Source organism: Hipposideros armiger, unplaced genomic scaffold (genome assembly GCF_001890085.2).
Source record: "Hipposideros armiger isolate ML-2016 unplaced genomic scaffold, ASM189008v1 scaffold_137, whole genome shotgun sequence".
In the NCBI taxonomy this organism is placed as follows: Eukaryota; Metazoa; Chordata; class Mammalia; order Chiroptera; family Hipposideridae; genus Hipposideros; species Hipposideros armiger.
Genome location: NW_017731487.1, coordinates 3,364,724 through 3,387,941, shown reverse-complemented (window position 1 = coordinate 3,387,941; position 23,218 = coordinate 3,364,724). Strand labels below are relative to the sequence as shown.

The 23,218-nt window shown below is 41.6% G+C and overlaps 1 protein-coding gene across 4 annotated transcripts in view; it reads right to left on the bottom strand.

Moving 5' to 3' along the window:
* Positions 1 to 10,514: 10,514 nt before the first annotated feature.
* Positions 10,515 to 23,218, bottom strand: part of MBOAT2 (membrane bound glycerophospholipid O-acyltransferase 2) — a 99,564-nt gene continuing 86,860 nt past the window's right edge. For all 4 annotated transcript variants that reach the window (XM_019650049.1, XM_019650046.1, XM_019650047.1 and 1 more), the window contains 4 exons: positions 21,661 to 21,725; positions 20,162 to 20,294; positions 17,852 to 18,003; positions 10,515 to 16,494 (listed from right to left, as the gene is read on the bottom strand). In XM_019650049.1, coding sequence (XP_019505594.1) covers positions 16,269 to 16,494; positions 17,852 to 18,003; positions 20,162 to 20,294; positions 21,661 to 21,725 — 576 coding nt within the window. In that variant the 3' untranslated portion in view covers positions 10,515 to 16,268. The remainder of the gene's footprint in view (positions 16,495 to 17,851; positions 18,004 to 20,161; positions 20,295 to 21,660; positions 21,726 to 23,218) is intronic.

The window sequence follows — 23,218 nt, the reverse complement described above, 5'->3', positions numbered from 1 at the left end:
TTCCCCCACCTGGACATTCTTTCCTGCCTCTTGTCCAGCTGACTCCACAGGTAAATCCTATTTGTTTTTTTGTTTTGTTTTGTGTTTTTAAGACACAACTTAAGCGGTCCCCTTTTTTGTGCCGCTTTCTGGATGACCTCAAGCAGACTTGTCATTCTACCTTCTGTGTTCACCTTTTACACCACAGTGTCTAGGACAGTAGTACTCAAAAGTACATATTAAAGCATATTTAACCTGTTTCCTTATCTTTCCCCCACTATGAGGCTCACTCCATCCTTATTCCACACCAACTCCCCTCACGCTATTTGGAACAGTGTCTGGCCTTGGCAAGCCTTTAAGGAAGAAGCCACACCATGTACGTCATATGCTTTGGGGTACTCTGTCATGGTCACATGCATGTCACAGCAACGTGTGATGTACCCATACTCCTGGTTGACTCTTTCCATGAGTTGCCCGGTTGATCCACTGAGAGATGCTTTTCAATGGGTCCCAACCTTGGCACATCAGAATCCTCTGTGGGCCTTTGTAAAAATCAAGACTTGACACTTGTTGGAGATTTAAAAATATCTCCCCGGCTGATTCCAATGAAACACCATTCTCAGACTTGGGTTGTGGTCCCATTGTGTCCAAATCAGTGATTTGAAATATGAGTATCCCTTTTGAATGTCAAACAATGGTTGAGGGCCGACACAGGATGGCAGGGGGCCTTTCAGTAACCACTGATTCTGAGAGGGAAAAGGAAACTGGAATGTGTGCTTTCACAGGGATCTGTAGCCCCAGGATGGGAGACTGTGCTCTAAACAAGAATGACAGTAGTCCCCCCTTATCCACAGTTTTGCTTTCCAGGGTTTCAGTTACCTGCGGTCAATCTTGGTCTAACACTATTAAATGGAAAATTCCAAAAATAAACAATTCAAAAATTTGAAATTGTGCACCATTCTGAGTAGCATGATGAAATTTCACGCTGTCTCACTCCGTCCTACCCAGGCCGTCAGTCATCCCTTTGTCCCGCAGATCCACACTGCAGACACACACACACACACACACACACACACACACACACACACACACACACACACACACTTACACACCCCACTCCTTAGTCAGTTAGTGGCCGTCTATGTTATCAGATCAACCGTGGAGGTATAGCAGTGTTTGTGTTCAAGTCACCCTGATTTTACTTAATAATGGCCCTACAACCATTCACATGACTTTTATTTCAATATATTGTTCCAATTATTTTATTATTAGTTATTGTTATTAATCTCTTACTATGCCTAATTTATAAATTAAATGTTACCATAGGTATGTACATATAGGAAAAAACAGTGTATATAGGATTCGGTACCACCCATGGTTTCAGGCATCCAGTGAGGGTCTTGGATTGTGTCTCCTGCAGATAAGCGGGTGAGGGGGCGGGGACTGTATCTGCATAGTCAGCAGGGCATTTGACAGGTTCTCTTGATGAGCCTGTGGACACATCAGAGGCTGGGTCAGAAGGCTCAGAAAGATCTCACTGCAGTGTGTGGTTAGTGCAATGACGGCTCAGGGAGACAGGTTTTTGAATCCTAGGTGCCTTCCGCTACGGAACACCATTTTGAGAAGCCCTGGCTCCGTAATAATCCTCCTTTCCAACCTGCCTCACCCCCACCCCCACCCCCCACCCTTAACCCCATACTTCCTGTAACCCCAGCAGCATCGCCTGGTGAGTGAAAGTGCGCCTCCACACAAGCCCAGGAGGCTGGCTTCAGGCTGGACCAGCCGCATGCCCAGCTGAGCTCTGCCCACCACGTGTGAGCCATGCCGAGCGGCAGTGAACCAGCAGGACCAGACTCCTGGCTTGGGGGAAAATGGACTACCACAGTAAGAAGGGGAGTTGTGGGGACAGGAAGGGCTGGTCCCAAACACCACCGCACTGCAGTGGGGGGTTCTCAGTCAAGAGCCTTGCAAACCCGGTCCAGGAGTGGGACATTCCATCCCAGACACAGAAAAGACGATTGCCCATGTCACCTCAACCTCCTCCCTGCCTCTTCCCACACAAAGAAAAATCTCTGAAGATACTCAGTGCACAAGTTGTTCTTTGGGGAATATTTTTAAAGCAGTCCAGATAACAGCTTGGGAAGAAGCTACTAGAAATAGGCTTTCCTTTAGCCCACAATTTTAATGGAGGACGGGAGGAGGGTCAGATTCCAAGGCTAGCAGGGTGGGACAGACAGAAACCATGAAGGGGAGAATAGGTGTGTCAAGTAGGGTTCCCCTTTTTATCGCAGCTCTGAACGAGGGGAGGGAGAACCCTTAAATCTAGGGGTTTTATATTATTCCAGGCCAGGCATTTAATCACTAAAATGAGAATTGTTTTAGACCAACAGTGATTAGGTAATATTTTTTGAGCTACGAGTAATGAGGAAACATTATGAAAATTATGAGACCTATTCAAAATCTCACTCAGGACTGGGAAGCAAGAAATAGCATTTGCGGGAACAGTCCTGACGAAAAATAAAGTTGCTTTATAGTCTCACTGTGTCCCATTGTCCTCTGTTAACATTAATGGTTACATTCCATAAGTTATATCAATTCCGATAATAGTTTCTAACTCAGGCCAAATGCTGTTTATTCCTTTCATACTTATGGACTCTCAGGCTCCTATCGTGCAATGAGAGAATACTGTAAAATACAACTGAAATGCTTTCTCCTCTGTTCTGTCTCACATACACCGCCCCCTCTGCTATCACTGGTCTTTTTATGGTTTATGCAGCTTGCCTGAATCTTTCTGGCAAACACGTCCTAAGGTTTCTTGCTTCAGCGGAACCACTGAAATCACTTCAAGAATCTGGTTTTTCTACTTGTCATGTGGTATGATGTCAAAGGAAAAATATGAGTTATTCCATTCCTCACCACACTCCCCATCAAAACTGTAATTTTAATCACCCTTTCATCTTTTCCAGCAGTATCAGCATACTGGGGTGGTGATTTCAGCACTCCAATCTTTTTACATGGTTTCAGTCTCATTGTGTATAAAATTTCCCATAGAAATCTTAAGATGTTTTACACACTACCTTGTTTTAAAAATCGTTTTTCTCTGATTATAGAAGGCATATGTGGGCATCATAAAGTGCTTGGAGAATACAGAAACATTTGAAGAAGAGCTCCCCTAATCTCACCACTCAGGGCTCCCTGACTCCTTAGAGACTTGAAACAAAACCTTTATTGAGTAAAGTCATTATTTTAAACATCCACTATTGAAAAGAGGAGGGGTTACAGGGATGCTCATGACACGTCATTTTGGGCCTCGATTGATCATGGCTGTCGCTATCACTTCTCATGATACCTTTGCCAGTCTCTTCCCTGACCCGTGTATTTAGCTTGTTCCTTCTACATAAAAAACATGTAAAGGAATGTTTCCTCTTCTCTGGGATGGCACCAGGAGGAAAAAGAATGGGTGACAGGACAGAGTTAAGAACAGATATGAGAGGCCATAGGAGAGGGGCGAGTATGACACCCTGTGTTCGAGTCGGGGGTGGGGGTGAGAGAAAGAGAGAGAGAGAGTTGGAGGAAATATAAAGAGTTATAATTGGTATCAGCTTATATGAAAAGGACTTCAGGTTTTAGTTGACTGCAAGCTCAGCTACGTCCACCAAGGTTGCCAGTAGGGCAGACACGTTTGCATGTTGCCAACCTACCACCTTACCACGGCTGTGTTAGACTCTCCAAAGCTTTTTCAACCATCAAATTCTTACTAACAGAGACTGAAGATTTGGAGCCTCTCTTCACAAGAGTGCGACCTAATTAGGGAGGCGGGCAATATACTAACAGGAAATTTTATCAGCTCAAGATAGCAGAGGCTAAGACCCAAGGATATGACAGCTCAGAAGAGCAAAGGTCTCTGGGGGTTGGTGGGACTTGAGCAATGCTCTCAGAGAAAGGAGGAGGTAAGCGGGCATCAAGACAAAGATGTGACTAAGAGATGGGAACGGGCGCTGCATGGTTAGGAAATGCTACTCAAGACACACCATGCAATATACGGAGGGTGTATTATAAAAATGGACACTTCAAACCTATATAATTTTACTTTGTCACCCCAGTACATTTAATACAATTTTTTTTTAATTACAAAAAAAGACTGACATCCAACTGCCCTCATTCAGAGTTTTACATTAAAAGTATTTTTAGGGCAACATTAAGTTAGTAAGAGGTTCGGTTCTTTCTTCCCCCTATTGAAATTTTGGAACTTTTCCCATTTCCAGGCTTCTTGCTCTAGCTAAATAGGCACTTTGAGTGCCTAGTAGCCGCTGAAGCCAAAGTTCACTTATCAGCACAGTTACCCATAAAACAAAACAAGGGGTGGAACAGAAGAGATAGTTAATCTTGCATTAGGTTCACTGTTGATTTTTTTAACCCCTTCAATTCTATGAGACTGTGAATTAATGTTTAATTTTATTGTGCCATGAAAACTATGCCATTCAGATCTGCTAGTGGTATGTTTTGAAATTTCACCTGTCCCCTATCTTAATCATAAAATTTAGTTTCATTTCATCATATTTTAAATTATTAAGCAGTTTTTGCTCGCTAAAGATACCTTAAGGGCCGGCCGAGTGGCGCGATGGTTGGGAACTGGCTTGGGACGCTAGAGGGCCCCGGTTCGGATCTCACATATGAGAGCCAGTGACACTGCCCTCTGCAGTTAAGATGCTGAACAGCAGCTCAACCTGGAGCTGGGCTGCCGTGAGTCACCGGCGTCGGCGTGGGCTGCAGCCCCTGTGGCAGTGGGTTGCCATGGGCTACCTTGTGTAGCCAGCAGCCAGCGTGAGTGGCCAGCAGCCGCAGTGAGCGGCCGTCCAGAAGCCGGCGACTGATCTGCCTTGCCCAGGAAGAGCGCAATGATGGTGCCAACTTGGGCCAGCGAAGCAACGTCCTCCACAACTAGACTGAAGAACAAAACGACAGCAACTTATCTGTTTTCCTTCCCCTAATTCCCCAGCACTGTTCCCATCCCCCCAATTCCCCAATAAAAATCTTTCAAAAAAAAAAAGATACCTTAAAATTTTAGGTTAGCACAGCATTTAACATAGCATTTGATCCAACTAATTTTATTATTACTGATTCCATTTTATCTATAATTTTTCCTCTATTTTTCTCCAAAACCAATGTTTCACCTAAAGATAGCTCTTTTTCATTTATTTCTTATGAAATATTAAACATTTTCTCCTCTACTTTCAAATTGCCTACAGAGTGGTTCTTTCTGGAATTAAATTGACTTCAACTTGACTTATTTATGCATTTGGATATCCTTGAACCAATACAATACTCTAAATTACCATCACTTTATAATTAGTTGTAGTATTTTCTAGAATAAGTTCTCCAAGGTAATCCTTCTTGGCCTTTTGAATTTCCACAGTTAATCCTTGTTAGAGTTCACAGTAATTGATGCCTTTCATCAGAATCAAAATTTCTCTGACAGTCTCTCGTCTCCCCTCTGAGACTCTGCTCACTCATATGCTAGGTCTTTTAACCACATCCTCTGTATCTCTTACTCCTGTCGTCTCCGTATTTTTTTTCCCTCTCTGTGCTTTGCTCTAGCTCTTCTGATATATGCTTTGAAGAGGAAGAGATGAATTAATTTGGAGGAAGCGGGGAAGGCTTCCAGTCAAGATCAAATTTGGGCTGGCTCTTTCAGATTGGCTAGAACTTCTAGCAGGCAGAAAAAAGTGTTTTACTTCAGCAGGGATGTGAATGATGTATAGTCAAAAAGTGACTAATACAATTGTACAACCAGAATTTGGGAGGGGAGGGGTGTAATAGAAAAGTAGATAATACTAGTCGAATACCAGTATATCAAGATATCTGAAAACTAAGTGTGAAGCAATGTACAGCTCGAGTAAAGCTTTGGTAAATTCAGCACACAAAATCCTCTGGAGACCTACTAGCAGACTGCTCACAAGAATATAATGAGGCAGAAAACGGTTAATAAAAGTAAACCTGGCCTGCACCCCCTCCCCAGGAACCGCCCAGGCTCATCCCCTAGAAATAAACCTAAAATGTCTAAGCCCTCATAAAAAGAGGAGATAAGATCCACCTGGTATTAACTGCTTCTTCACACAAGCCAAACTGCCAAAATCTGTCCGTTAGTTGAACTCTAGCCTAATCAGAATGCAATTAGAATGGAATGAACCTTAAGGCCTGGGATGCCCAGTACTGGAAGAATCTGCAAAATGAGAAAGACAAACCAGGTCTGTGCCGGACGGAGCCAGAGCAAGTCTATGAAATGTTCTCTCCATCATTACTCATGTAAAATTGGAAGATCCGTTCCTAGTCAGAAAGGACGTTCTCTCCTGTCGAAATGCATTTCAGAGAAAAACACCAGGCAGATCCGTGGAGAGACATTCTACATGATCCCTGACCGGCACTCCTCAAAGCTGTCAGGTCATCAAAAGCAAGACAAGTCTGAGGAATTGTCCCAGTCAAGCGTAGCCTAAGTAGACATAATGGCTGGACATAAAGCGTCCTACAAGGGGTCCTGGGACAGAAAAGGGCGTTAGGAAGAAAACCAAGGCTAAGGAAATCTGAACGAAGTGGGGACTTTAGTTATAATAATGTGTCAGTATTGGTTTATTAGCTGTGACAAACGCGCCACAGGATCCTAAGAGGTTACCAGATGGGGAAACATTGTGGGGTGTGGGGGGCACTCTGTCCTGTCTTCCCTGCATTTTCTGTAAATCTAAAACTATTCTAAAATAAAAAGCTTACTTTATAGATACGAGTATATTTTTTCAATGACTCAGCACCTACAATCACCAGTGCGCCATACTTGACTGTTCATTTTTCGCTGGATCACACAACATAGAAGTCATCAGCATCCCCGTGCTTGGAGGACAGAGCCCTACACCAATACGACTGCGCCCGAGCTCCGAGCAGCAGGGGAAGGGAGAAGCAAGGGCATGAGCTAAGACCACTGGAATGCAAACGCGGTGGTGTCAGACTTCACGGAGCCTGTAGACTGGAGGGAGTGAGGTGGAAAGCTGGCAGGCGGTGAGAGTGGACCACCCAAAATGGAGACCACTGGTGATAACAAGGTCTAAAGCACAGCTACTCAGTGGCCTGAGTAGCACGAGGGACAAGACCAGTGGAGGACAGTAGGTCAGGGGGCTGGGAGGCCAGTGCTGGCAGGTGCTTCTATAAGGGAGTTGAATTGAAATCATCAAGGATTATGTGTTGGAAGGAGTAACGATAACCAGGTTCTGATCTTTTCTAGTAGGGAGTGCCGCAGGGAAGTCTGGAGATGGCAGCAGCAAGGAGGGATGGCATGAGTTTCTAAACCCTGGTATTCTGGGAAAGAAGCTGAAACAATGAAAAGGAAGGAGGACACCTACCTCACCTCCAGGCCCAGCGATGACAGAGGGAAAGCAGTTGCCACTTAAGAGGTCTGCAAGGGAACGTCTGTCCTCAGGACAGACACAGGTGTTCATGAGGGAAGAAGGAGAAGGGAAGACATTGAGGAAATATTTTCCCAACAAGGTGCCGTGAATTTCCAGGGCAGTGGCATGATTTGGGGACTTGGGAAGGGGGTGGGGGGAGATGGGCTGTACAGAGCCGCATGGGAATAGCAAGGTCTCAATTTTCAATATTGATGAAAACAGGTAATTTGGCAAACATAAATATATTGAAATGCTATGGCTCTAGACATGAAAGAAACTTCCATGCACTCACAGGGGCAGCGTGAAGTCTGGATTGCTGAGCCATTTACATGAATTTCCACTGAAGAGCACCACCATCTATGGTAAAAAGACCTGCTGACATTGCTGTTTATAGGCCCCAATTCCTAATGGAATCAAATGTCAGGAGCACGTGATTATCGGTGTCAAGTTCCTTAGCTCTTCATTCTGAGTCAGTTTCTCCGTGAGCAGAGATTCAGAAAGTCAGATGCCAGTCACCTGGGCTGCTTCCTTATATTGGACGCATCTTGAATCATTCCATTGTCTACTTTTCTGTTGTTTCTTGATGAAAGTTAATGTTTTAATTAATTGTATCTGTTTACGGCCCAACTGTGCCCCTGAAAGAAAGTTACATTCAGGAAAACACAGTGCATCAGTATAAAGGAAAAGGCAGGAAAGGACAGTTGTACAGAAGCCAAGGAAAGCATCTCCAGAAGAGAGTGGCCCACACGGACAAATGCTGCAGAAATCAAGTGACACAAAAATGGAACGTTAACCATCACATTCAGCAACAGAGGCCCAAGATGACCCTTGCAAAAATGGTTCCGTAGAGTTGGTGATGAGTAAGGAAGCAGGGGTTCCTGTGTTCACTACTCTTCTAAGAAGCTTTATTGTAAAAGCTGAGGGTTGACTGTAGGGTCAGTTTCCATTACTTGTTAATTAGTTTTTTGCAGGAGGGAGGAGAGATGGGAGTCTCGATCCTAAGGCAATGTGTATATAGCACTTTAATGTAATACATTAAAAAAGTGTGGAGTGACAAACAGGAGCTCAGCTTTCTGAGGACGTGGTGGCCCCCTGTGGCCAGTGGAAGGGCTCATCTTCTCCCGAGCCCTGGGCAGCTGTCTTCCATCCCGGTGATGGCTATAAACACATGGCATCTAAGTTCAGGTCTTGGATTTGTTTTTTTAAGATTGCCCTCCTGTTCACTCTGCAAAAAGGGATGGCACCCGCAGATGGCCTCCCCTACTGGCCACAGTTCGTCCAGTCTGCCCTGCCGGCTGACCCAGACCTGCCCTGGGGTGTTGCTTGGAAGGATGCGACAAAAAAAGAAGACTCAGACACAAAACAACGCATACTTGAAAAATAAAAGCTACAGGATGAGAAAATAGAGAAGATTCTCCCAGTAAAGAGAAATGCAGTATTTTTATGACATTAAAAATCTGAGCTGACACCTGGCTCCAGCAACAAGCAGGTTGAGCCAACACAACCCATCTTGCTACAAACACCTAGAAAATCTATCGGAAATAGAACACAGGATTATTTTTTTAAATCACAAATCTAAGCTTACAAGAAAGAAAGATCGAACCAAGTGAAAAGTTTACCAAAAAGAGGCTCCGATTGACAGTGATTACGTCCAAGGAGGTGGGGGGAAGGGAGAAGCAGGGGAAGGTAGGCTGGCCTTATGTGCGACGTTCCTTCTATAAAAAGCAAGTTTTGAACCTCGTGTGGCAAAGCAAAACCATCTGTTCACTCTGAGTGGTGGGCACAAGCCTCTCTTATATTGTTCTGTACTGATCTATAGGCTTGAAACTTTTCAGTCTGATTTTTTAAAAATTGGCTACACCCAATTTTTTCCTGTTATCCTTTTTTTCCAGTTGGGGGAAGCTAAGTTATTAGATGGTTGGCACAGAGATCTAAACTTGCATTAACTCCTCTTATTTTTATTCTATTTGTGTATAACACTATAAAATCCTTGACATACGCTTTTCTTTCTTCCTCTAATTAACTCCCTTCGCATGTCTTTCTCAGCCCGGTAAAACACTTCCTCACAAACCCAAGTGCCAACTGCCTCCTCTGTGCAGCCATCTGACTCTTGCCAAGATCCCCACCCCCTCCTCATTCCAAAAGTCCTTTGTGCCTGCCTCTAATAAAGCGTGTACTGTATTATATGGTAATCATTTATCAGCTCCTTGAAAGCAAGGGCCGTCATTTATTCTTTAGTTTCTCAGCACAGGAACTCATTAAATGACTGTGGAATGAACCACTGAAAGAAAAACAAAAACAATACATTACAATATCCATCTATATTAAAATAGGAGGCCTGGGGGCCTCTAGCCACCCAGGGCTTTCCGTGCTGAGAAGTAAATCAGGTTAACCTTGGCTGTCATGCTTGTCAGGACAAACATGTTGAGGACTGCGCTGGCAGGCAGCTCTGGGCTCTGTGTCTGCACTGCTCTTGGCCATGGCCCAATTTTGGTACAGCCCGAATCTACAAGTGGGTCGTTTACATCTGCCATCACAGCCTAAGGCTTTCCAGACAGAGGGCACCAAGGCTGGACTTCCTGGTGTGTTTTGAGTCTGGCATCTTTGTAAACAGTATAAGTTAATGTCTTCCCCACCGTTGTTCACGACAGCACCTAGAAACGCCTGGAAGCATACCCCAAAACCCCCCGAAGTTTATAATCGTGGTACAGAAACTGAGTAGGGGTCCCAGTGCTCTTCTTCACAAAAGCAAACACTGGATACAGACATAAGACAGTGAAAGGGTCCACCCACCACAGGACTGGGAAAGCCGGCTCTTTTTAATTGAGGAAAGACAGCCTCTTCTCCACGTTTTTAAGAGAGAATACAGAATACTATATACTAATTTAGAGTCGTTTTAATTGTCTTCCGAAGTGTTTATAATGTGATGATAGTTTCTTTTAAGCAATTTTCAAGCAATTAAAAAGTCAATGACTCCTTAGAATATTATCCTCATATTGAGGAATCCTGCAATAAAAAAAGACCATTACTTCTCATGAAAGGCCTGGTATTCAGTTCTACAGATGGAATTTGAAGCCTCTGAAATTAGCAAACACACACCCGTGATTTTAAACCACTGTTTAATCAGTTTTAAAGACACACAAATTAGAAAAAAAAACATTCATATGTAAGTTAAAAATATCTTTAAAACCCAGCAATAAGCCACCAGTGCAGCAGCGCTAGGGACACAGACTAGAAATGAGTGGTTATGAAATTATCACGTCACAGTGTAACTGACACAGTGGTAGTTTTAATTTAGCATACAACAGGAACAAACGTATGGATCTGTTGAAAAATAACACTTCTTTAAAAAAATATTTTGGAATAATAAAAACAAAAAGCACAGAACACCACATTCTAGTCTCACCCTGGGAAGGCAAAAGAGTCCTGTAAATACTGGTTCTGGCGCTGGGCCCCTCCTCATGATTGGGGAACAGTGTTCGACGCCTCTCAGGCGGACATCAAAATACAGCTTTTAAAGGAAGCCAGGATTCAGATCACACACTTTCACTCTGTATGGAGCAGGTTTCTCAGGTTCAACGGAATTATTTTTACTTTCGTCCCTACTGCTTTGTATTGTGCCCCTTCTGGCTCGGAGAGGTGGTCACGTGCAGGTGACAGAAGATGGAAAAGGCTGGTTTGGAACACGTTTGTGTTGGATGTTTGATTCCTTTCTCCACATGACGAAGTCAGGAGCAAATGTACTTTGTTGACAAATTCACATACCAAAAATATTTAAAATTGGGAAAGAGGCATACTTCAAAAGTTCGTCAAACTCTTTACCTGTGTTTGTCCTTTCATTGGAAAGGAATATCAACACATCAGTTTCTCAAAGAAGTTACCCCAAAAGAGAGACTGGGCGGGACACAGATGTGTATGACACCAGTAAAAGGCAGCCAGTCACTTTTTCCATTTCCAACATGTTATTAAGAAAATGCTAGTCGTCCTACTACTGTTGCTCTGTAACTTTTGGTTTTTCATTCTATTTCCATTTCTTTTTATAGTAGCAAAATGTGATAAAACGTGACTGGGGGACATGGCTATGCATCACTGAGTAAGCTTTGCACAGTGGTTCTGCGTGGATCTTGATACTACTGTTTATAGAACACATAGTCTTGGGGTTTGTTTGCTTGCTTTAGAAAAGGTGTACTAAAAGACAGTTACAATCAGTTTTCAAGGCAAGACAAATTAGCATAAAACCGTGTCTTTAGGCTCCTTTTTAGAAAGTCTTCCCAATGAATGACCTATAGAGCCTGTCAGTTCTTTACTGGGATTTGCATAATGTTAAAAACCTATTAAAATAAATATTATTTTCAAACATATAAAAACAGAACAAGCAGCCCACCCCTCCTAATGGAATTGGTCGCATCCTCTCTACAAGAGCCTCAAAGTGCAACTTCATCAGTGATGAGAAGAGCGTTCCTACCAATACCAACATGGAAATGGCATTTAAAACTTTCTTCTGTAATGAGAGTTACTACAAATAGATTTGACCGTGTGGTGCTGCAGAAAAACACTGGAGAGCCCCCCTCCATTCTGATCTTTCAAATCCAAATTTGAGAGTGGATTTTCTTCTCTTAAATGCAAATCTTGTCCTTCAGCATTTGGATGCTGCATGGACACAAGCCCCTTTTTATTAATACAAGGAAAGGCTAGAAAGAAGAACCCTCAGCATCTAAGCTCAGTGTACCAACTACCAGATACTCGGTAGCTGGGTCCAGTGTCATGGTTTCATGGTACTGGAGGGCAGTTAAGGTTATATTTCACAGTGTTGTTTAGAATTCTGCACCTACGTTAGAGCTGATGTATTCAGCTTCAGCCAGGACGGACTACTCGTGGCTGAATGAAACTCCACAAAATACTGGTTTATATCTAAAACTCTGGACAAATCCTTTGCTGACACAGCAATCAATCATGGGCACCATTCTGAAACAATTATTCTTTCAAGTAATCTTTTCTTTCAGTTATAATGTAGAACTCTTAAAACCAATTAACTAATAATTTTGAACAGTTTATAAGGAAACAAAAAAGTATAAATGTCCAGAGCTGTTCATGAGCATACAAATTAAAATGTATAGGGTATGAATTATAAATAGGAAAGATTTTTGTCCTAAGTGTATTCTAGTCCTCGAATGAAAGTATAAATTTTGTAATTAGTTTAATGGCAAAAATTTTAAGTAATTTTCCTGTAGTTTAAAGTAAGGTGTAACTAAATTAAATATGCTTTAAATAGCTTTGAATGAAATTATATTTGAGAAGTTATATGGTGGTAAACCCTGTCCGGTAAAGCTGGTAATTTGTATAAAATATTTTTTAGCACGTACCTCCTTCAATTCTACACATCACAAACAGAAACCAAAAAAGCAGAGAAAACTAAAGGAAAATATGTTTTCTTCAGTGGAGACTATTTCATTATGGAAAATTCATTTTATGGGCTATATTCAGTAAAAGCAGTATGCTGCCATGGACTGAAAGGTTTTCTTCTGTTGCCACAGAAAATCTTTTGAAAAGTCAGGGCTTTGAGCACAAGTGATAAAAGTAAATGACCATGACAATAATTATGATTGCAAACTTGCCCTGTTTGTGACTCTTAAAAGATCTTGCTTAAGGCTTCCATTCATTACAAACACAACTGGTCACAAACTTTTAGGACTGACCCTTTGGGCTTATTCAGCAACTCTAGTCTAGAACACAGGTGCCTTGTCCAAGTCACAGGGTCATTAGTGACTGAGCGAGATGAAGACCCAAGTCTCCTCCCAACATCATTAGTGCTTCAGTGTGAGTTACCTTCACTTTTTAGAACCATTCTTCTTACCGCAGATTTTTCTCAAGACTGGTATCTGTGGAAACCCTGTATGGGAATGTCACACATAGCAGAGATCAATAACAAAAATACTTTTTAACCAAAAGTATGGTGGCGACATAAGTGGTGGCTGGGCATTTTTGAAGCCAAAGAAACTGTCTCTATTACGTGGGACATTTTAGAAGCTAAATAAATTTCCCCAATTACCCAGAATTCCAATAAAAAAATGCTTATTTTTAAAAACCAAGAATAAGCCACTTGAAAATGGTGACAGCTAAGATACACAAATTAACTGCTACTGTTTCAAGAAAATGAAACTGAGGGAAGAATAATTATTTTTGTTCATTGTTTTTCCCCTGAGTAGTATAATAATTAACCGAAAGTATAAATACGATATTGATTGATCATCTCTGGGGTGGTCTCATGACAACTGAAAAGTGGAGAAATAATGTAAATATGCACTGAATCCTATTCAACGATGAGAAAAGGAGAAGCCCAGATTATACTGAATTGCTTCATACTTAACAGCAGAAGAGAGATACACCAGTTTTCAGTTCTTCTTCTATAAGTGGAAGTCAAGTATCAATCCTTACAACACTCCAAGTAGATATGTTCATTGCATAGAGCACAAAAAGTTTCTTCTTGTGGAGAAAAGTCAAGTCAAGAATTAGAATGATTTCTTTAGTTTTTCTTCTAGATTGCATACTTGTGATTATAATTTATCCAAAATTAGAGAAAAGCTATCCTAAAATCATTTCATACAAAAAAACAAAACAAGAAACTAGTTGGTCTGGGGGATGAAAATCAGTCTATTTATCTTCAAAGTAACTGGAAAATTCATCAGTGTCTTGCTTTCTCCATGGTAGCCCTATGGTTATATTCACTGAGCAAGAGAGAAGAGTGATTTTACATTTACAGAAATAAAATAGAGTCAGGTAATACAAATAAGTGGTGATTATTATAAGTGGCTAAATAGGCTGAACAAAAATGTTTTCATAAGCTTTCTTGTTTTCACTTATGACATGCCTAGACTTGTCTTTTAAACTCTAAATTTGTTTACTTTTTCTCAACAGTGATCAGATTCTCTGTAGCACTAATTAAACTGAGGAGAGATTTTGGGGAGGCAGATACTTTCCATGATTATTCTTTTCTATCTATCCTCTCACATTACACAGCAAGCTTAATTTCAACACATGGGGGGAAAAGAGAAAATTTATTCAGCTATCTATTCTTTCCCAAGAGGTAACAGGGCATGGCTAACCTCATCAGGTGGAAAAAATTTACCTTTAGAAACATAAAAACATTTCATAGAAACAAATACTCGGATATATCTAAAGTTCTAAAATGATACATTGACATTTTTGCTAATTAAGACCTCAAAAGTTCCAAGTACATTTATTTGTTTTTCCTTTCTTCTTTAAATGAAATACTACATCGCTTAAGCCACATAGTTGTTCTGTTAAGTTCATTTGCAAATTTATTAATGACAAAAATAAAGAGACTTACCATAGATAATTTGCATTTCATTAAATAATTTAAGGCAAACAGAAAATAAATTCCACAAAAGATTGGTCAAATAAAGGTGTAGTCCGAAAGCCCTACCCACCCTTCTCCCTCGGCCCCCGTGATTCAGGATCCATGGCCGAGGCCCTGGCACCAGGCTGGCATCACATCCCAGGCTTCTCTCGCAGCTACTGCAGCATCACAAGGCTGTGGGATTAAAGGAGACACCTCGGAGGAATTCAAGGCAAGGTTCCGATTGGTGAAAATGGCCCGTAAGATAAAGAGACATTTTTCTACTTACAGAATCAAATACTCAGTAACAAGCGTTAACAGCAAAATTTGAATGTGAGAAGTTAAGGGTTTGGAAACTAATTTATATTATTCTTAAAAATGTGGCTCAGACCCAAAGACTTTAAGTTTTCCTTCCCCTAAAACTTTCCTAATTGTGAATTAAACTGTCAAGGATGAGAAAGTAACTAGCCAGATAGTAGCTTTACTCAATGATTCCACTTTCACTATTATTTTCATAATCTTCTTATAATTCTATATAACTTAGTCTTGATAAATCTCAGAGTCCAACGCATTAAAAAGTTATCAAACTTTTATGTCTTACATAATCACAAAAATCTCAGATAAATAAGGGGGAGAAGCACGGCTGCTGAGCACCCGCGACCTGTTACAGCTGCCACCAGGTCTCGCTCCAGCCACATGGCGCTTTCTCCATTCATGCCATCCTTCCTGCTTTCCTTCATCGTCGTCTCTCTCTCCTTGAAGAAGATAAGCTTAAAGGATCGCATTGCCAACCTTTAATTATGTTTAAGGAATTCTTCCTTGAAGGGCTCTCTGACAGACACAGGTAATTAAACTCTCCGGGAGGATCACCTACCTATAATTTGGGAACCTGCTTATAGTTCCTCTACGTACTGTAGTCATTCGAGACCCTTTACAAAAACCCTTCAAATACTGAGATGTTTATTGCATTTTTAAAGTATCCACATTCTTAACTATCCTGTTTCAAATGCCTCCAGAATTCCTTTACGGCACACAACATCAAATACTGAAATAGTGTTCTCACAATATTACACTTGAAAATACCATTTAGTAACAATATTTTAGGAAATAGAGGGTTTAAGGCAAGACAGTCATTTGGAAAAAGTTAATTTCTCTCAATCATCCAGATTGACACAATTATTTTTCCACTTCTTCAGTGCCTTGGGATTCACAACGTACATTCAGCAACAGGGCACACCTACGACCCTACGGACATATGCTGAGGTCCTGAGTGTCATTGAAATCATGGAAATATTATATATAAGGCGTGGCCCACAGGGACATGGCATGGGAGGGGGTATTTCACCCCATTTCCAATCGGTACACAGGAAATTCCCTATCAATAACTGTCTGGTTTTCCCCCCACTTAACCTCTTTTCAAACAAACCCAAACCTCTTGAGAAGGTGCTAAGATTGGATTCGGTTAACATACAAAAAATAGTCATTGAGCGTTCTCCCCATCACTGCTTTAGTGTTGAATGTCTAGAGGCTACTTCTTGATTCTGACTGCAAACATTGTTTGTTGTGGAAAAACTATTCCGTCCCAGAGAGTTTTCTCTTTCGTCAAACTTTTTGGATCGTGACAGCTGGACATTTTCCTGTGTATTCTTTCCTCTTTGAGTGTTTTTCACTGGTAACAACAATAATACTAAGATACCAACAATGTGAAGGCAGTAATACCAGGAGCTAAAAGAAAAAGGAAAACGTTTATGAAGTTTTGATAGTTAACAATCCTTAAGAACTATTCACTTGTCAAAATGATATGTCCCCCTTAGGACGTGTTTATTTACTACATTATTCTTTTATCCCCCCGACCATGAGATGAAACTCTACAGTGTATGCCAGTGGATATTTAGAAAGCTCTGTGTAAACCCAGGCCAATTATAAGCATGAGACTAAGTGTCCCATTACATTCCTTTTAAGGGTCACAAAGCCATGGCTAAATAGAACAAAAACAAAAAGGTACTTAGTAGCTGTAGCCATCTGAAAGTACGCTCTCAAATCCACAGAATCAAATATTGAACAAACAAGAGAATGCACACATAGCAGGGACTTCTACTACTCTGGTCTCCCCTGCTATTTACTGTCCCTAATTAAGTAACAAATATGCTAATGAAGTGAGTAACAGATAAGCAATATTGCTTCTTGATGGTTACTGTCATGACATAAATGTCACATTATTAAAAATATTGTTAGAAATATCATTCCCCAAATTAAATATAAACCAAACATGACCTCAACTGCTTCTATCGCTGTGAGTGCAAGGGATTGGGAACAAAAAAACCTAGGTCAAAATCCAACCAACAGCGCAATCACATTAAAAAATAAGATATAGTTGTGTTAAAGTGAAATTTTAGCAGGAGTTACTTAACGTCTTCCCATATGATTATCATCCTATTCAATTCAACAATTTGACCACGTACTCTGTGCTCTCATTCTAAATGCTAGGGTAATGAAAAGTTTTATGAAAGAATAAAGTTTTCAATCTCAAAGGTATCACTATCTAATATGCAGGAAGGAGTTGGAGAAATAAAATACAGAATTCAAGACAACAATTTCTGTGATACAGAGATGACAAAGCACCAATAAAACACAAAAGTAGAGTGAAACAAAAACAAGTAAATGAAATATAATTTATGTTCTTTTGATTAAAGAAATTAAGAGAATGAATAATTTCTTGTAAAGATAAGCGATGTTGCTTATCTGTTACTCACTTCACTAGAATATTTGTAACTTAGTTAGGGACAGTAAACAGCCGGGGAGGCCACGGCTACACTTTCTAGATAAACCTTTGCGGGATTTGAGGCAGTGGTTACCCAGCTGATGTTTCTCTTACTCCAACTCTCCTCTGAGGGCTGAGTGGTGAAATCACTCTGTAAAGAAACCTGAGACTGCTTGGTCTGAGATTCAGAAGTAACTGATAACCCATCTAGCTTCTGGAAATGAGGCGATGATACTCTTTTTCCATTATACCTAATAGCACGGAACTTTCCTTTAAAAGTGAAGTTATGCCCACTGACATCTTTTCAAGAGTAACACTTACCCATAAAACATCAATGATGGTTTTACAGAAAGAAGTACAAATGGCACAACTGTGTAACTTATCGTTATCTGGGTTACTGTCCATGTGATAACATCATACAATAATTTAAGCTGGGGAGGTTCAGTGAAATAATGTCTGACGTTATTTCTTACCTGAAATGAAGAAACAAAAACATTTGCTTCATCTTTAGCATTGCTTATAAAATTACACTACCTGGAGTAACTGAAACTCACCCATTCTTGGTGGGAATCTACAATGACAGTCCCATTACTGGAAAAGTTAGCTCAAAACACCCGTACATGTCTGTATAAAGGCGATGGAGAGAGGGTGAGGAAGCGCGTTGGCAAAATGTGTGAGTCTGGGTACAGGGCACAGAGAAGTTCTTTGCAACGTTTCTGTAGATTTGAAGTTGTATTAAAATTAAACGTTCCAAAAAACGTTAAACATAACACTGTCTAGAGCTCCTTAAATCACACTTGGTAAAACTACAGTATATACAGTTCCATCTGTCTTCCATTTCGTCATAGTGGTGGCTATGTTCACAGTGTGAGTATGGAATGAGGCACCCTTCTGCCTCTACCCTCTGCATGTGTGAAAGACAAATAGATACTATCCACTGAGCTTAGGTCAAAAAGCACTTACTAACATAAATGACAACAGGGCACGTTATTTGTTCGTTCATGGAAGCTGGGGAGAGCTTCTCAAAACAAGGTTTTTTCTAATAATTACGGCTTTAATAATTTTGAATCTTCTAGAACATTTCAGTTTTGAAATGTGTGACCTTAACCAAACATCATCTTCTTCTTCCTATTGTGGTCCCCACTTGTCTAATATGTTTATAGGTGAAATGTGGTCCTGCTACGAGGATGCCACCTGAGGTTTTCAGAGGTGATCTGGTGGATGGTTAATGGCGCCTCCATTCCGAGACCATCATTCTTAGCGGCCAGGACGGAATCCTGGCACCTGCCATTTCTTGCCGAGCTGCCGGCCGCAGCAGCTACCCACCCTCTCTTCCCTCTGTCAACCGATGGCAAGTCAGCTTTCCTGAGTCATGGCTTTCAGCATTCCATCCCCATGATTACAAACCTTCCCTGACTCCCTAATATGCAAACAGAATACGGATTAGGCTCTCCCCGGTGTGGGGTTCACCTTCTCCTCTTTTTGGGCTGCTCCCCAATCCCGCCCTTTGCCTTTTCAGACTTATCCCCCACATACCCATATGCATTCATGAAATTCCTGCCTCAGTCACATTGACCTGTCATTCCCAAATACACCATGCACTTTCAAACCTAGTTTTGCTGTTATTTCCATGCCGAGAATGTCACAGTCTCTTCCCATTATACTTCACTCGCTAGTGAGAGAACTTTCCTCTTTCAAAGCCCCAAACCCAACTACGCTTTCCAATGAGGCCACCTCTAGTAAACCTAACCAAAAAGGGCTTCTTTCCCCTCTAAATACCTATGCTACTTACTATCTACAAAACCCACAGCATCTATGACATATGCCTGTGGTGTGTACACACACACACACACACACACACACACACACACACACACACACACACACACAGACACACAGTCCTTGTGCCCCTAATTAGACTACAAACTACCAGAAGATATAGCCCTTGGGTAGTTCTTGCTATTTCCTCAGACGCCCCCAAGGTACCTTACAATGGCACACAGTAACCATCTACTAGTCTGTTCCATGAAGCCCTCTTCCCTGTGATATAATAAGCTTGTTCAAACACTGTTTTTGTCATGTTACTTCCTCTCATTGACTTTCAAGGACTCAACATTAAATTCTTCTTCTTTGCTCACCCATGTCACCAACCTAATTTCTCAATTGTTTCCCAAAATATTACTCCAGTTCGCAACCAAGTACATACTCTAAAGAACCATGCCCTGCTTCCAATGTGGCGTCTGCCACCAGGAATGGCCCATCCATCCACCTTATCGAGGCCCATCCATGCCCCAGTCTTCATCTAAAAGAAGACTCAAAGGTTACAGCTTTCAGAACAATTTCTAAAACAAACCTCCCCATCTCATCATCTTTAACTCAGTTTCCAGCTCACTGCAGACAATTTTGTAATGATAATAAGCACTGTGTGGGCGCCCCCTGTGTGCCAGGTCTTCTCAGATGAAACAAGTGTGGGGCCCACGGCAGCCCTGGGCAAACACACCAGGCACACACCTCGCTTCCAGCCACAGTGGGGTGCTGACCAGGGCCTGCCTTGGAAATGGTTTCCTCCGCCCTCCACAGCAGTTCAAGGAGACTGCCATTGAAGTATGACACAAAATTCTTGATACTTACAGCTCGAGCTGCTAACGTCATCACCACTCCTGTTAGAAACGTCAGATAATATCCTGGGTAGACCCCATGCCAAATGGCAGACAGAATGAACGTCTGGATGGTTGGGCTCAAGGAGGCTCGTTCATAACACACCCTGGGAACCATGGAAAACACGGAGCCGTGAGGAGTGGTGTGATTAGGCCTTATAAAGCCCACAATGGTCATTCTGTACCTGACGGGACTTAGGGGACCCAGGAAAATAACCACAGCTTATCTTAGGCAATAACTTGATCTGTGTCCTCATGGAGGTTACAGCTATTAAGCGTCAAATTTAGGAAAATAAATTTAATTCGCATCTTCTTCTGGTATATGTAATAGGTAAAATGATCATTTCTAGTGTGTGGGAGTCTATACTATTTACAAAAAAAACCCTTTAAGTAACAATGAAGTTATTTTTATTTTACATTATTTTATTTTTTTCTTTAATAACATTAAGAGCTTTCAACTGATCTAACAAACCTAATCCTCTGGCAAGTAGGCCGTGCTTAGTCTAAAGTTTTCTTTTAATAGGCTAGAGAACTCAGATGAAAATAAGATTTTCCTAAGGTACCAAATTTAAAACTTAACAACAACAAAAAATAACAGAACAGATTAGCTCAGAAAAACCTGCAGCCACTGGGGAGACTGCAGGGCAAAAAAAACAATGATAACATATTTTGGATCTCTCAAGGGATCGAGACACTCAACTTGTCATAAGTAAACGTAAAGGACATGACAAAAGGAGGTGGCTTTACATGGAAGGGTGCTCAGAGTCCTACCATCACAGGCAATTTATGAACTGAATTCAACACGGGGCCTTGTGTCGCGTTGGAAACAGTGAGACAGAAACACTGGGAGTTTGTTTCTGTGCAATTCCTAACTCCATCTTTTGTCATGTGCCTCTCCCTGGGCTGCCCTTCCCACCCCGTGTCCATCCGACACATTCCTACTCATCATAAATCTCAGCGCAGGCCCCTTTGTCCCCTCTGTGGCCTCACTCCCTCTGTCACCCTCACTACAGGGAAGAGCACATGTAGATGGCACTGCTGCGTTTGGAACAAGACCGTGAACTCTGACTGCAGAGACTGGCTCTTTTTGTCTTATTCATCTTTATATCCTGTGCCTAACATATAAAAATCTCAAATATTTTGAAACTGGAATGGTTCTGGAAAATCTAGGTCCTGTGCATAGTAATTGCACAGTGACTTCTTTTGTTTGAACAAATCTCCAATGAACAAGAGTGGGGGGGGTCACTGGTGACCTGACCTTGATAGAGGCCTTCACAGGCAGGCTGAGAGGTCAGCAGCAGCTACATTCATGACCTTGCTTGGGAGGATGTCAACAGTGTTTCCCGGTGAACACCAAGGTCTCAATGTCACTCAACACATTGTTAATTTAATCAAGAATCTGAATTCAATGAAGCTTGACCTCAAGTATTAGGTACCAAAGCACAGCTGAAGATTGTCTGTGAAGGAACTTACCTTTTGAGCCAAAGAGCTGTTTGAATATTCCAATTATCAAGAAACATCTTGAAACTTGTTGACATCTGAAAAACAAAGCAACTTTTTCGTTGGCCAACAAAATAATGAAGGTTCAAATTTAAATAATAATGTTTTTATTGTGCTAAAAATAAATTAACTTGACAATGATGGCAGTGTATTGATTCTGTTCCTTTTTTCTTTTCTAATGCAGTATTAACACACTATATATAAAGAGTTTGTTTACTGTAGGGAACATTTGTGAGAGAAATGGATTACCACCATTTTCTCCTATGTGTTAACATTTACAGGGGTTGCCATGGAATTATCCTAAAGAAATTCCTGACAGGGTATGCAAATGACTCTCTCACCAAGGACTGGAGGTCCCCTCAAGCCCAGACCCTCAGTTCCCTCACCTCCAGGCCTCTTCGGTCACCCCTTCTGGGCTACTCGGAGTCTCGGCCCCGCCGGGAACTACCACCCCCACCGGCGTGGACCTGCACACCATCACCTCACCTTTTCAGCCTCCTCACTCAAGCTTCTCTGACTAACACTATCCTTTGATCTCAGAGGGAACCTGGGTCTCCTGGCCTCTACTTTTTCTCTATGTCACTATCGCCTCCTTGGGTCTTCACTTCCTTCTCACCACTTGGGATTTTGTGGTCCATTATTTACTATTCTCATCAAAATCCTTGATGCCTTTTCTTTTTTCCTTTTAACTTCCTACCTATCAAAATCTTAACCCCCGATCAACCGTAGGGCCCATCTTCCCCACTCATAACATCTGAATGCTGAATGTCACACAGCATTCCAGACATTTGTCATCGAGTCATGGTTCTCGACTTCAACAGGGTGCTCGACCTACCAGACAATCCTTGTTTCCTTAGACAGTTCATTCTCCTCTTGAAAAGGGCTACTGGATTGAACCCTTTCAAATGTCTTTTGGTAAATCAAAACCAGGTAAATGTCAGCAATTGCATAAGGTCCAACCCAATCCTTCCAAAGTTCCCCACTCTCCTTCCTATCTCTGGTCCTATCACCTCCTCCGTCCCTCACAACAAGTAACTTTGCCTGCTACTTTATAGAGATGATATAAACCATTGGATTCCAAATTCTCACCATTAAAACTACAAACTCAGCTGCACCCACACTTACCTTTCCTGCCTTTATAATAGAAGAACTGGCCCCTCTTCCTCAAGGTCAGTCTGTCCATCTGTCCTCTGCATCATATCCCCTCGCTCCATCTACTTAGGAACCTCATGTATGGATAAGGCTCTCTCTCCTGCTGCTCTTTTCACACACGCTCTCTCTTCAAATACTCTCCTAATCAGTCAACACGTTTCAATCTCTCCGTTTTAAAACAAAATTAAACAAAACAAAATGCTTCCTGCCATCACCTGTTCCCCTCAGCTGCTGCCTCATCTCTACCCTCCTTCTAAGAGTTGTACAATCTCACTTTTATGCCTGTCCCTCCGTTGACACTGTTACCAAAATCATCAATGAACTCCCATGTTGTCAAAGCTAATGGCATTTGTGAGTCCTTATCTTACTGGACATCTCG